Source organism: Pimephales promelas, chromosome 14, assembly GCF_988280905.1.
Source record: "Pimephales promelas chromosome 14, fPimPro1.hap1.1, whole genome shotgun sequence".
NCBI lineage: Eukaryota > Metazoa > Chordata > Actinopteri > Cypriniformes > Leuciscidae > Pimephales > Pimephales promelas.
In genome coordinates, this window is record NC_142782.1 from 13,641,129 (window position 1) to 13,655,371 (window position 14,243).

At 36.5% G+C, this 14,243-nt stretch overlaps 1 protein-coding gene across 1 annotated transcript in view; it reads left to right on the top strand.

Annotated features, from left to right (window-relative positions):
* Positions 1–14,243, top strand: part of slc15a4 (solute carrier family 15 member 4) — a 71,897-nt gene that overhangs the window by 46,203 nt on the left and 11,451 nt on the right. The window contains exon 8 of the mRNA XM_039672438.2: positions 3,757–3,915. Coding sequence (XP_039528372.2) covers positions 3,757–3,915 — 159 coding nt within the window. The remainder of the gene's footprint in view (positions 1–3,756; positions 3,916–14,243) is intronic.

Genomic DNA, 14,243 nt, shown 5'->3' on the forward strand with positions numbered 1-14,243 from the left:
GAACTCGTCCATCAAAATGAACAAATCTTTTCTCGAGTCAATTCGTTTATTTCGTTCGTTGAATGAACCAAATGACACGAAAAAAGATTCGTTCATTTGATGAACGAGTTTGAATAGGAGAGTCACGAACGCGCATCACAGAACAGAGCAAGGCGACCATCTGAGCTTATAAAACTTAATCTGTGTTATTTTTATTTTTTTTAATGAACGATCGGTTTGCTTGATAAAGACCCTTATTCATCGTCTGGAATCGTTTAAAGCCCTTTGAACAGTTTGCACACTGAAACTGTCTTTTGGACCTTGAACCGTTTGGTTCCCATTGAACTGTATTATATGGAGAAAAATCCTGCAATGTTTTCATCAAAAACCTTCATTTCTTTTCGACTGAAGAAAGAAATACATGGACATCTTGGATGACATGGGGATTATTAATAATCAGCAAAAGTTTTAATAAAGTTAAAGTTCTCCTTTAATATGTGGCCTTAGGGGATTATCATCAATATTTGCTTCATCTGTGACTGATCATAATGTTTTGTCTCATCAGTGTGTGTGTATACTGTATATACAGAACTTTCGCAAATTTGCCGTTTAGTAAATCTGGCCCTTGGTGAGCATAACAGACTTCTTTCAATAACATGTAACAGCAGGTGATGCCAGTGGTATTTGTTACTCTATAGAGGTCAATGCATTGCATATCGTTCACACGAGTCGAGTTAAAATTGATTCCAGTTCATTGTAGTATGTAACACAATATTGCACTGTAAATCAAACCATTTTAGAAAAAAAGAAGCTCCTAACATTTTTATAGTCTTGATTGATTTTGAACTGTTACTGTTGTTTTAAGTGTTTCTTGAGCCCAGGGCTTCTCAAACATCTGATTGCTGTCGTCAGGCATCCTCCATCGCACAAACAGCACTTAGAAAAGGTCAACCATGCCCGCAGACAGCTATAAACACTGTAATAGAGCAGCCGCATTCTTTCATCTCCCTCTCTTTCACTTTTTTTCTTTCTCTGCCCCTCCTGCCTCCTAATGTGCATTTGTTTCAGAGCAGTGAGAGCGTGGGATTGTGGGATGGGATTAGATGATCTCTTTTGCTCAATTTTGTGGAATCCCTCCCTTTTCTCTTTAGCAGTTTTACCCCTGTGCTCTCTCTCTCTCTCACTTACTATCTGTCCATCTATCAGAGAAGATTCATGGCCTAACCAGGCTCAGTACGCGAGTCTGACAGTTGTGCCCACAAGCCATAATTTTAAAAATGACAAGTTTGAGGCGCCATGAAATTATCAATGTCAGCCAGCAGGCAGCCACCACTCAGGGTTAAAAAGAGATTTGATCTTCTCTTTTTTTTCTTCTGCATCCTTTCTACATCCCCTGACTTTCCTGAACTATTTCACCTTTTCTTTCCGCCACTCAGCATCCTCTATATGCTGGTTTTCTCTGTTTTTTTGTTTTTTTCTTGGCGTCTTTCTGTAAATATTTCGGGATTTGTGCTGGTTTTGGCAGTTGTGTAGGTGTTTCTGAGTCATTCTGCTGCCAGACCTTCATCAGTGCTACAGATGTATGGACACACACTACACACACTCATCTCCAAATATGTTTTAGCAATGTATTCCCAATTTTTGGTTGGTGCATCTAAAAAGGGCTTCTTGTCTGCTTTGTTGGTGGATGTTAGCAATGTAGGGATGCCATTTTAAGATCTAATGCAGGAATAAATTATCAGTTGATTCATTCAAATGTATATAACACACTGACAAATAAATAGATGCATGTAAAAACTTTTTTTAAATAGATAGAATAGATATACTGTATGTAAAACTAATTTATTTCAAAAAACGTTTTTAAATACAGAAATAAAAGGTTTTATTAGCTAATAAAAAGGTAATATACAAATTAGAAGGTGCATTTTTAAAAAAATATAAAAAATAATATATGCCTTTCTTTATCCAGTATTGCATTTAAAATGTAAATGTTTCTTACATTTTAACTATACATTTTTAAACATAATTGAATTAAGCATGTAATATATATATATATATATATATATATATATACACACAACTCACCAAGTTGTCATGAAACTATAGATATACAGGCTAACGCTGGCTGAATTTCTCATGATGCTGGCTTTTTTTTTTTTTTCAACTTTTTAATGGCACAATCTGATTGGTTGTGACGGCGTCTGCATCCACATTTTAACATTTAAATATCTGATAAGCGTTTACCGTTGCAGTTTGCTTTGCAGTGCGCTTTCAGATTTCCTCTGAAACACTCCCAGCTCCACCTTTATAGATTTCCTATGGTTAATTTTTTATATACCATCTGTACAAAAGCAGTATGTTTTGACTTTCTCACAGCAGCATGTCTGGGAATGTATTGACAGCATCAAGTTCCTGTACTTGCTCAGCAGCAGCAGTAGCTGCAGTAATCTACAACAACAGCTGTAATCAACAGTAGCAGCTGCCAAGACCAAATTAATATTCGCATATCTATTACCATGCTAAAAAATCTTCAGCGAGTTGGCATATGGATGTGTGTGTGTGTGTGTATATATATATATATATATATATATATATATATATCAGTGCTGACAAAATGAATGCGTTAACGCATGCATTTAATTGTTTGTTTGAAGCTTTAAAAAATATCGAAGCAATTAACGCAGCATTTATTTTTTTTCATTCATGCTTTGCGCAACAGTATATGATCATGCTATTATTTATTCAAGCGCTATAAACCATTGAAATGTGACGAGACAAATAATTAAAATATTCACTGGCTGTGAAGAAGCTCTCTGTAACCCGAATTTCTCACACAGAAAGCCGCTTCAGACAGCACGACACGACTGCACACCATTGAGTTCTCTTTCATGCTTGTACAGAGAAAAATACACAAAATTATGCCAAAATTCCTGTTTTGTCAAATATCCTCATAAGCACAATCTTAAAAGTGTTAAATGAATGCAACGATTTGTGGAAAATTAGGATATGTTCGGTCTTAAAGTGACAGCAGTCTAATACACTTACTGCTGTCTGTAATTAATGTTAAAGGGGCACTTGGGAACTATTTCAAACCGTTTAGAAATCATTTGAATGGTTTAATAACCTGTTCTGGAGAGAATGTGACTTTCCCTGCTCCCCCCAGCGTTCCCAGTAGGAAAACCAACCTTACCGGGACTAAGTAATATTACCATTATTATTACCAACAACAAAGGAAGATATTTGGAAGAATGTTTTAATCAAACAGATCTCATTCCCCATTTTTCCTACTATGGGGATTGAGATCTGTTTGATTAAAACATTCTTCCAAATATCTTCCTTTGTGTTCAGCAGAACAAATAAACATATAGAGGTTTGGAACAACATGAGGCTGAGTAAATACTGACAGAATTTTCATTTTTGGGTGAACTAACCCTTTAATGCAAACACTCCTCATTTCTATGCAAATAAGGCTCATTAAGATTCAAAAAAGTCCGAATTTTTTGGCTGCAAGTTGATACAACAGTATAGAAAGTGTATGAGAATAAACAGTGCTTTAGTTGCAATTCATTCTTAGTGAATTCCCATGTGTCTTTGTCTGTGAGCACTTGTATCTACATGCAGCGAGCCTGTATTTTCAACCATCTTTTCCACAAGACTGTGTTCTTTCTGTGCATGTGGACGCGTAGAGTGCCTTGGATTCTTTTAAGATTCTGATCATGCATTGGAAGCAAACTTCAGACTTTCATCATTGGTGTCTGCATTTTCTTGTGTTTGTAGGTCTGGAGTTCGCCTACTCCGCAGCCCCGCGCTCCATGCAGAGCGCTATAATGGGCCTGTTCTTCTTCTTCTCCGGCATCGGCTCCTTTGTGGGATCTGGACTTCTTGCTATCGTCTCTCTCAAAGGCATCGGCTGGATGTCCTCGCATAAAGACTTTGGTAAGACTGTGTGAGTGTGTCAGAATGTAGAACACGATATGCGAATGGCACTCCGTACGGTCTGGGATTAAACAGATGTAGCTTTCCTAGCTTTTGATAAGTGTGTCTGTTGGAATAAGTGTGTGCATGAATATAAATTTGAGTGTGCGTGTGGGTCAGGCTTTGCCTGCATTGAGAGGAACATATGTTCTTATAATGATCTTAAAATTAGATACAGTGGAGACCTGTGAGGAAAAGGGCTTGATAAGCATACTTAATTATGACTTAATGAAAATGTAAAGGTTTGTGAAAGCGTCCGAGGGTAAGGAAAATATATTTAGCTCAGTTTAAACTCAATTGAAGTCAATATTAAGTCCCATTTTAACAGCTTGGATTTTTAAGAAACACAGCTTTTATTCAATTATCATTTGTCAGCTGATTGATGTAAAATTCCCTGAAAATCAATGACTTTTATGTTCCGTCTTGATGAATGGAATCAGTGATGAAAGATGGTCCCTGATCAGCATTCTGTGCAAATGCAATTTATTGTAATTATGCCAAGGGGAAGAGAGGTCGTACCTTTCAGCTTAACGGTTGTGTCAGAGATGAAGTGACGAGGTGAGCACATGTGCTTGATGGATGATGTGTGTTTTATGAGTGCGTGTCCACGTCCCATGGCTTGAGCGTAGTCATTAGTAATCAGCTAAGTTGATTTCCCTTTTGCCCACTGTTTATGTGGGTGTGTATTTGTGTATCCTGCCCAAAAAAAGCTTAGTATTTTTTTTAAATGATTGATGATGCATAATATGAAGAATCAGATACAGTGTCAGCATAAAGATTTTTTTTTACATTTATTTCTGCTTCCGTCTGTTTAGAAGGCGATCCTAAACTAGTTCACACAACAGTTATATATTCAGTGATATATATATATATATATATATATATATATATATATATAATATTATTATTATTATTATTATTATTAACTTTATTGCTTAGCCTGCTGTAATGCTACTTCAAGATTTATCTGTATTGAATTAGTTCCCATCTTCAAATTGGGTTTAGATTCTGAAACTTTATTATGCATGGAGATTAAATATGCAAGTAAAATATTGCCAAATGTTTTTTGAAAAAATGTTGAATTGTACTAATTTAAAAGAAAAATTGCATCGCTTTAACCGTGCTTGCATTTTAGTGCATTTGTATTTTAAGGGGCTAAAATTCAACATGGTTGTATATTTAAGCTGTGAATATTTCATATTTTCATTATTAAAAATTCAGTAATCCATATTCACCTTTATATTCACTTCCAAAATGTCATTCTGTTTAAAAATACAACCTATAATATTCGACAGGCCATTTTCGGTCCATTTGATTTCACTTTACAAATTTGCTTCCACAAATCCAGTGGTTTAATTTCAACTGAAAATTCAACCGGAAAACGCAGGAATATAAGTGGATTGCCGATTCACAATCTCCATCTGCTGTTAGTCGGCCTCATTAGCAGGGGCTGCAAGCAGCTATTGACGAAGACTATTAGAGGAACCGGTTGAGAGAGTCATTCGTTAATTAAAATGGATTTACAGAAATGGAGCAAGTGGTAAGTACCTATTTGTGATGATTATCAGGGCAAGTATATGGAAAGACTGATAAAGACGTGTTTACGTCTTCACGGTTACCTTTTAACATGTAAGCAGCTTTCTCTACCATTAATAAGATTATAATTGAATTCTCTGATGCTGATGTACAGATCTAACTTTACATTTGAGGTTGTAGACACATTTCTCTCGGTTATTTAGTTTCCTTAAAGGAGTAGTTCACTTTTTGAAAAAAAACTTTTGCTGATAATTTATTCACCCCCATGTCATCAAAGATTTGCACCAAACGGTTCAAGGTCCAAATGAGAGTTTCAGTGCAGCTTCAAAGGGCTTTAAACGACACCAGACGATGAATAAGGGTCTTATCTAGCGAAACTATCTGTCATTTAAAAAATAAATAAATAAGTTTTATAAGCACAAATGCTCGCCTTGCTCTGTTCTGTGATGCTTGTCCGTGAATCTCCTGTTCAAATTCGTTCATCAAAATGAACAAATCTTTTTTCTAGTCATTTGGTTCATTCAACTAACGAAATTAACGAAATGACTCGAAAAAATATTTGTTCGTTTTGATGAACGAGTTTAAACAGGAGAGTTGCGAACGTGCATCACAGAACAGAGCAAGGCGAGCATTTGTGCTTATAAAACTTAAAGTTTTTTATTTATTTTTTTAAATGACCAATCGTTTTGCGATATAAGACTCTTATTCATGGCCTGGTGTTGTTTAAAGCCCTTTGAAGCTGCACTGAAACTCTCATTTGGACCTTTTGGTGTTGGTTTGAAAACCGTTTGGTGCCCGGTAAAGTCCATTATATGGAAAAATCCTGTAATATTTTCATCAAAGACCTTCATTTCTTTTCAACCGAAGAAAGAATGACATGGACATCTTGGATGACATGAGGGTTAGTAAATTATCAGCAACCGTTTTTTTTTTTGTTTTTTTTAAAGTGAACTACTCCTTTAACTTTATATCATGGCAATGCATTAATGCAATGCATTTTTTTTTTTTAGTGAGTACAATTCAACAAGCTTTTTTTTTTTGTTTCAAAAACATTTGGCATTATTTTATTTCCAAAATGAAATCCAAATGGATCCATGTTGTTTTTAAATGATTCTCCCTAGTCTTCTTGTTCATTATTCGTCAGTACATGTTGTTATTTTGTGTACATACTGTATACTGTATATATATATATATATATATATATATATATATATATATATATGAAGAGTTCAGATGCAAAAGCCTCTAAATGCCATTTGACATTTTCTTCTAGAATGATGATTTTTATCAAGCTTATATATTCAAGTTCAGTAATTTCACTTAAATGACAATTAATAGGTTATCTTCATTGCAATTTAAGTGAAATTACTGAACTTAAACATACAAGCTTGATAAAAATTATCATTCTAGAAGAAAATTTCAAATGGCACTTAGAGGCTTATATACGTGTATATATATATATATATATATATATATATATATAAATCACAATCTTTCATCAAAATGTAATATTATAGTACCTCTGAAAGGTGAAAAAGAAATATTCACCAATAACCACTCACTTTTCAGAATCCAACTAAATCAAGTCCTGTCTTACATTTTCCACCACTCATAAATGTTGCTCTGTTACATGCAGTTTTCTGTTATCTTGGCACATTTGAGTAAAGTCTAAAAGTGGAGAAAGAAAGCCATACCTGAGTGCAAGGTCTGGTATTATGAATGTGCATGCTAATTGATGGTCATGTCAGGCTTACACCAGAATCGGTTTGTAAATCTGTCACAGAGAGGATGATGAATGGCACAGAGGAGACAGTAGATGGATGTGATTTTCATCGCAATGGCAGTTCAATGGTCCAGATGTACTCTCACCCATTCTGTGTATCTGAGGCAAATGAACACTTTACCCACAAACTACTTCCGCACGCATTAATACAGCACACCCAGACAGGTGTGAGGCATTTCTGCTAATGGCAGCAGTGAGAGTGCATGTACTTCAAATGCATTCACTTTCTCTGAGAGTGCATGTCCTTCTTTGCTCTTTTTGTTTGGCAAGCATCACTGGGATGTTAGAGTGGGCCTTAATATGACTTATATGACACATTGCTATTTTTCCTTCATGCGACATTTAGTGATTGGACAGTAAACGATGAGAAGTTGAAGAAACAGAATTGACTGTATAAGAACAGTCAGGCTCTTCTTGCTTTCCCTGGGAATCAAACCCATGACCTTGGCGTTGCAAGCGCCAACACTCTTCTGTTTGAGCTACAAGAAAGCTGTTTTAAAAGAGAGCAGTGTTAAAAGTTTGATATTCACCTCGTCTAGCCAGCTTGTGTTAGCTGCCAGACTCCAACATAGTCAAATTCTTCAAAATCTGCTGTCTCTTCCCCAAACAGTAGAAGAAAAGACACCTGCAGATTATCACACACTTGTGAAATCTGAATTAGATGCCCAGGATGACTTTGTGTCTGAACAACAGGAAAAGATCGGTGCGGGTTTCATATTGTTGTTTTTTATTATTTATTTTTGGCCAGCAGCACAATGTTATTCTTTATCTCTGCTGGTTACTCCATTACTGCTCTCTCCCCCTGTTTCCTGTGGTGTTGGACTCTGCAGGAAATAAAGAGAGAGAGGGAATTATGCAGCGTTGAGTAGAGAACTTTCAAAGTATGTACACAGACGCCATCCAAGCCTGTGGCGCGCCTGTGGATGCATATACAGACTCCAAATTTTATGGGATCGGACACCCAGGTATTAATCACTAGCTGCAGGGCCAGATTACCCAGCATTCAGATCTGTAACACACTCTCTTGCACTTATTTTCACAAATTTGAGCTTCTTCCCAGAATACCATTTAACAGATCAAACCTAACTCTCGGGTTGCATGCTCTCTTACTTAAAATCCTACAACACTTGATGATAACCTTTGTAAAAGTGGAGGCAGTCAGCCCACAGGGCTATTGGCTACCGCTCGCACAACATGGATCACTTATCACACTGATCACCAGAGAGCTTCCATGGTCCCCATAGGCTAGCAGGTGTAAATCGGCAGCTCGTCGTACATCCATGCTTATCTTTTGCTGCATTTGGCATATGAAAGACACTCCACTTTCTTTCATTAGTAGTTTTTTTTTTTTTTTTTTTTTTTTTTTTAGTGTCGGTATATACTTTATGTACCATGCTGACACAGATCTAGCTGTTAGACAGTTTGCACAATGAGACTCTTTCGGAGATGTTTTATTTTTATTTTATTTTTTAATTTTTGACTTTTTTTCTTTGCATGATTGTATTTATGGGGTGCAATATAACATGTATTCGTGGTTTTTCCTTTTTTAAAAGTCTTATTTTTTATAAACTTCACGTTTATTGTCAGCCGCGCTCTCCTCTGTCCCCTGAACGAGCGGTTGACTTCCTGAGTCTATGAAAACACTCCCTCAGAAACACGTAGTGTGCTCAGATTGGTTAGTTTGGCCCGGTGTGTTGTGATTGGCTAAACTGTCGCTCACGTTGTCCGGAAGGTTAACGCCCATTACCTTTACGGGCGAAACGTGCACGTGATGAGCTCCGGTCTAGATGTAAATATGTGTCGAACTGCAGTATCAGTTTCAGGCATAATCAGACAGAGAAAGCCGCAATGAAGAGAGTACACAGAACCTCACCACATACTACAGCTCTTACTAAACGTTTCTGAATGATAATTTGTTGCAATTTTTAACTTTATACACGTTTATTTTACACAATAGCATCTGACTGGCAACAATAGCAACTGACTGGCTACTAATGTTAAACAGAAACAGCGTTGGCATGTTTTACATTCTTGATCAAATCGAAAATAACGTCATAAAGCATATATACATGAAAAATACGTTTAAAACATTAGTACTTATAGAAAATTCAGGTCCATAATGTTTGTACGCGTTTGTCGTAGACACAAAATAGCATAGGCTAACTAGTAGTGGCTATAAAGCCAGCGCTGGCAACTTTGCAGATACTGTTCATGCACCAACAGCAACATTACACACTATTTAAAATAAAAAAGTGAAATCGCAGTCAACCCCCCCTTTAATTCATGCATTTTTCATGCCTCACAACTTCTTCTGCTGTCTTTGACTGTCTCGCACCATGTTTTTAAAATTTGAAATTGAAATAACTTTTTAAAAACATATCTCAAAACATATCTCAGTTCGGTCCCATTCTGTTGTTCTCTTGTAAAATTCCCTGAAAAACAACAACAACAAAAAAACTAATCTGATTGGGGTTAAGTGAATCTGAAACCAGCATAGCAATAAAGGGCTTCTTAAAGATCAATGAATCAACTAGCCATTGATGTAAACCATCTTTCATTTTTATAATGCCTAGTTTTGTTATGTAAAAATCAAATTCATTATTTATTATTTATTTATGTATAGGCAAACACTACTCGTGACAAGTGGAGGAAAACGGGTGAGATCCAAGGAATAAGAGAAAAAAATGCGTTCGTTGTTTGCCTTAGGATGTCAGAATTGGAATGTAAAAAAAAAAAAAAAAGATGGTTGGAATGCTATCACTGAAGATGACCTAAGCTAAACTTAGACATAACTAAATTCAGGTTAAGGCTAAACTTAGACATTTATGGTTGCAAGCTATTAGATGGATAGACTGGACTGATGAACCCTGCAATTATTAGTCTACTTAAAGCATGAATTTGATGCAAGCTACAGATCTACATAATATTCACATATGCAGTTCATAGGGGCACAATGTATTAGCACTACAGTTACTGTACAGCATAACATTTAAATATACAGTTTTTATCTCACATTTATGTTTGATTTTCTCATAATTGTGAGTTTATGCCTACTTTATAACTTGCAATTGCAGTTCATAGAATTGTAGAATATAAACTCGCCATTCTGATTTTTTTGTTCTAGATTTTAAAATCGATCACTATTCCCGAATAGTCTCAAGTTTTGCAAAGGCAAACACTACAACACTATTAATGTTTATTTTCTTTAAAAATTGAAAAATCTAGTTCCTTAGTAATGCAAATGTGTTTTAGTCATTAGTCATTTTAGTCAATTACTAACGATGGGCTTCATTCTCGTAGTGTGTAATTTGACAATAGAAATGTCGACTGGGCGTTTTGCTCTACATGTAGTGAAGAAGTTACTTCTGGATGAGATGTCATGTTGTAGATGTGCCCTTTTCGACAAACCTTTATAGCCAAATTTTTGCTTCATTTCCCCAAAGTTTTATTACTTTTTTCCAACCGATGATGCAGGCTTTGATAAGTACTTTCAAAGACATTTCCCCCTCGTCCTTTATTTTATCTACAGGACTGCAGGTGTCACAAGGCACAGCTTTGCCTCACGGTATTGGTAAAATGAATTCCTTCAAATCTTTTCTCTGGACACACAGAAATCTCCTCCGTTTTTCTTTCTTTTTTTCCCCCACGAGATGAACCTCGACGTGCGAGTCTGTCTGATCTCAGGTCAGCTTAAAAACATGCAAAGAACCACAGGGCTCTCAGACATGACCCTCTCTTTCTGGTCTTGAATCTGTATCTGCCACTTTCAGAAATGTCAATGTTTTAATCGAGGCCAAGAGTCTCAGGGAAGGAGAAGGTGTGTTCGCTGAATATGACAAAAGGTGTCTTTCAAAGGAGCGTGCACAAAGGAATATGAGTGAGAACAAGGAGATGATAGTGAAACAAGTTTGTGTCAGCTTTATTCTGTGCCTTGGCCTCGAGTCTGTTAATATTTACACTACCGTTCAAAGGTTTGGGGTTGGTATGATTTTTTTTAATATATATTTTTGAAAGAAGTCTTTTGAAGTCTTACCAAGACCAAGGGCCAATCCCAATTCTACCCCTTACCCCTTCTCTTTCCCCTAGCCCTACCCCTTCGCCTTCCCCTTGACCCTTGAAACAGAGTGGCAATGCGTAGGGGTGAAAATATTCCCCTAAAGAAATGGGACACCACTACGCCTCCGTTAAACGTCATTATAAGTCGTCGCTAGCGCCTACGTCACAGGAGATGCGCCGATGTTTATCACAACTTCCAAGATGCCGTCAACAGCTGCAGTTATCTCAGTCGCGTGGGTTACAGCTATTTTCTTGCATTTATCTTGTGAAGTTCGCAGGAAACAACGGAGACGACGAAAATATGTTGCGGGACTATCGTTAGCAAACTACAGTAATTTTAGCGATTTTTTTTTTTTTTTTTTTTTTTTTTAACAAACGTTTCTGTGAAGAAACTGACCGTAAATATGAACACAATATTGAATGTAACATAAAGCAAATCATTGTTTGTCGTTACAATACTTATTAAAGCCACAAATACTTAAAATTATGGGTCTCCTTTGTTGCTTGGGCAGCCAGCCTGGGTTAGCAGTGACACTTCTCATACCCCTTCGTTTGAAGTGTGCTCCCGAAAAATCTTCGTTTGAAGGGCTATCTGGCCCTTCTCCCTAGCCCTCCCCCTCCAACCAAAAGAGAATTGGGACAACCCTACCCCTTCACGTGGATGCGCAAAACGGAGGGGAAGGGGAAAGTGAAGGGTTAGGGGTAGAATTGGGATTGGCCCCAAGTTTATTTAATCAAAAATACTGTCAAAATGTAGATATAGATTTAAAATAATTAAAAACCCGACAAATAGTCTTTTGACTTCCCTCGTCGTATGTAAATTGGCAAAAATATGTCTTATAATTACAGTATCAACGTTGAGAACAGTTGTGCTGCTAAAAATATTTGTGGAAACAGTGATATTTTTTTTCCGGATTTATTTTGATGAATAGAAAGATCAAAATAACAGCATTTATTTGAAATGGAAAACTTGCTGACGCTTTTGATCAATATGATGCAACTCTGCTTATATTATAGTATTCATGTAACCATTTGACTTGTATGACAAATCCATTTTGTTTCTTTGCATAATGCAGGTACCATTTATTCATTGCTCCCAGAGATCCCCCCCGAGACAAGAGAGCCATAAAATATGAACATCTCTATGTTTGCAGACTCTGACAAATGGCATTGAACTCTGTGTGCTGACTCGTGTAATCTCCTGTAGAAAAGCCGTCAAGGCATCGGGACGAGTAGCACTGAAATATTGTTGTTGGGACTGACACACACAGATAGAGCCAAGAGGTGAGAGGGATGTTGTGATGTGAGCATCATGCTTATTAGTTAGGACATGTTTCCGTGTGTCTAAAGCAATGACGTTTGCTCTGACCTCAGTCTGTCTCTCTGTGTAATCTGTTCTTGTCAGACAGAGACACATACTTATCAAAGAGATGGACTTAAAGGATTAGTTCACGTCAAAAAGAAAATTCTGTCATCATTTACTCACCCTCAAGTTGTTTCAATATGAATTTCTTTTTTGTGCTGAACACATAAGAAGATTTTTTTGAAGAATGTTGGTAACCAAACAGTTGATGAACCCCATTGACATCCATAGTATGTTTTTCTTTTACTTTGTAAGTCAATGTTGTCCATCAGCTGTCTGGTTACTGACATTCTTCAAACTATATTCCTTTGTGTTTAGCAGAAGAAAGAAATTGATATAAACAACTTGAGGGTGAGTAAATGACAGAATTTTCCTTTTGAAGTGAACTATTCTTTAAAAAATAAAACATAAACTGCCATCACAAGAATGAATTACATTTTAAATTGGAATAATATTGTTTCATCATATTTTTTGATCAAATAATTGCAGTATTGGTGAGAATAAGAGACTTCAATTTGACCTACTAGAAGTTTTTCCAATGTAACAAAAGCGATTAATTGAATAGGTTTAGCATACAAAACAGCCAATCATTTGAAACTGGAAATTTAAAGTAAATAGGATCTTGTTGTCTTTTTCTTCTCCAGTGGCTCCTTCTCCATGATTCCACATAAATAAATCAACCTTCACTTTTTCAATCTCTACATTTCTCTCTCAGAATGCCAAACATTTATGGGGCCGGTTAATGTCTTTTATGGGCAGCTTTTGTTTTGTCTTTTGTGGACGTAATTGGAAACTCAAGTGTTTGCCAGCCTCTGTTGTGTCTCTAATGAGGAGAAATTAATTAAGACAAATCACAACCAAACTAAATAGCCACTTCCGTCACTGTACTTCCAGTGTGTTTGCTGTGTACAATATCAATAGAAAATGATTTATGTGTGCTCATGGTCACCATTCAGTTACATTGTATGGAAAAATTGCCTCATGAACATTCTACCTGACTTCTCCTTTTGTTTTCCTCATAAGGAAGTAAGACATGCAGTTTGAGTTTAGAATAAAATAAGGCAGAGTGATGACCGAATGTATATTGCTGTCCTTTTAAATACTAGAAGTATTAAATACCCATTAAAAGTTTCTAAAACTAAAGTGTCTAAAAGTTAAAATCACAAATGACTCTTTCTTTATTTCCTTTCTTTCTTCCTGTCTCTAACCTTGCCTCTATGTTAATTAAACCAATATCTGTCCCCTCAGTCTGATGTGTAGCAATGTGTTTGGAGAGTTTTATTGATCAGCAGACACACTTCCTCCTCGAAGCTTACGGCTGCCTTGCTGAGCACATTGTTTTACTTCTGCAGTATGTATTATTCAACAGGAGCGAGGAAGCACGGCAAACACTTCCTGAACTCTCAGGTCAAGTGCAGCGCAAGTCTGTCTGTGTGTGCTGGCCAATCTGTGTTGGACAATAAGAGTCGAACAAATAGTGTTTTGAGGGGGAATAGCTTTTTCTGTGTATAGATCTTATGTAGCCCTGCCCCTTTTCAGCGCTGCGCTCGT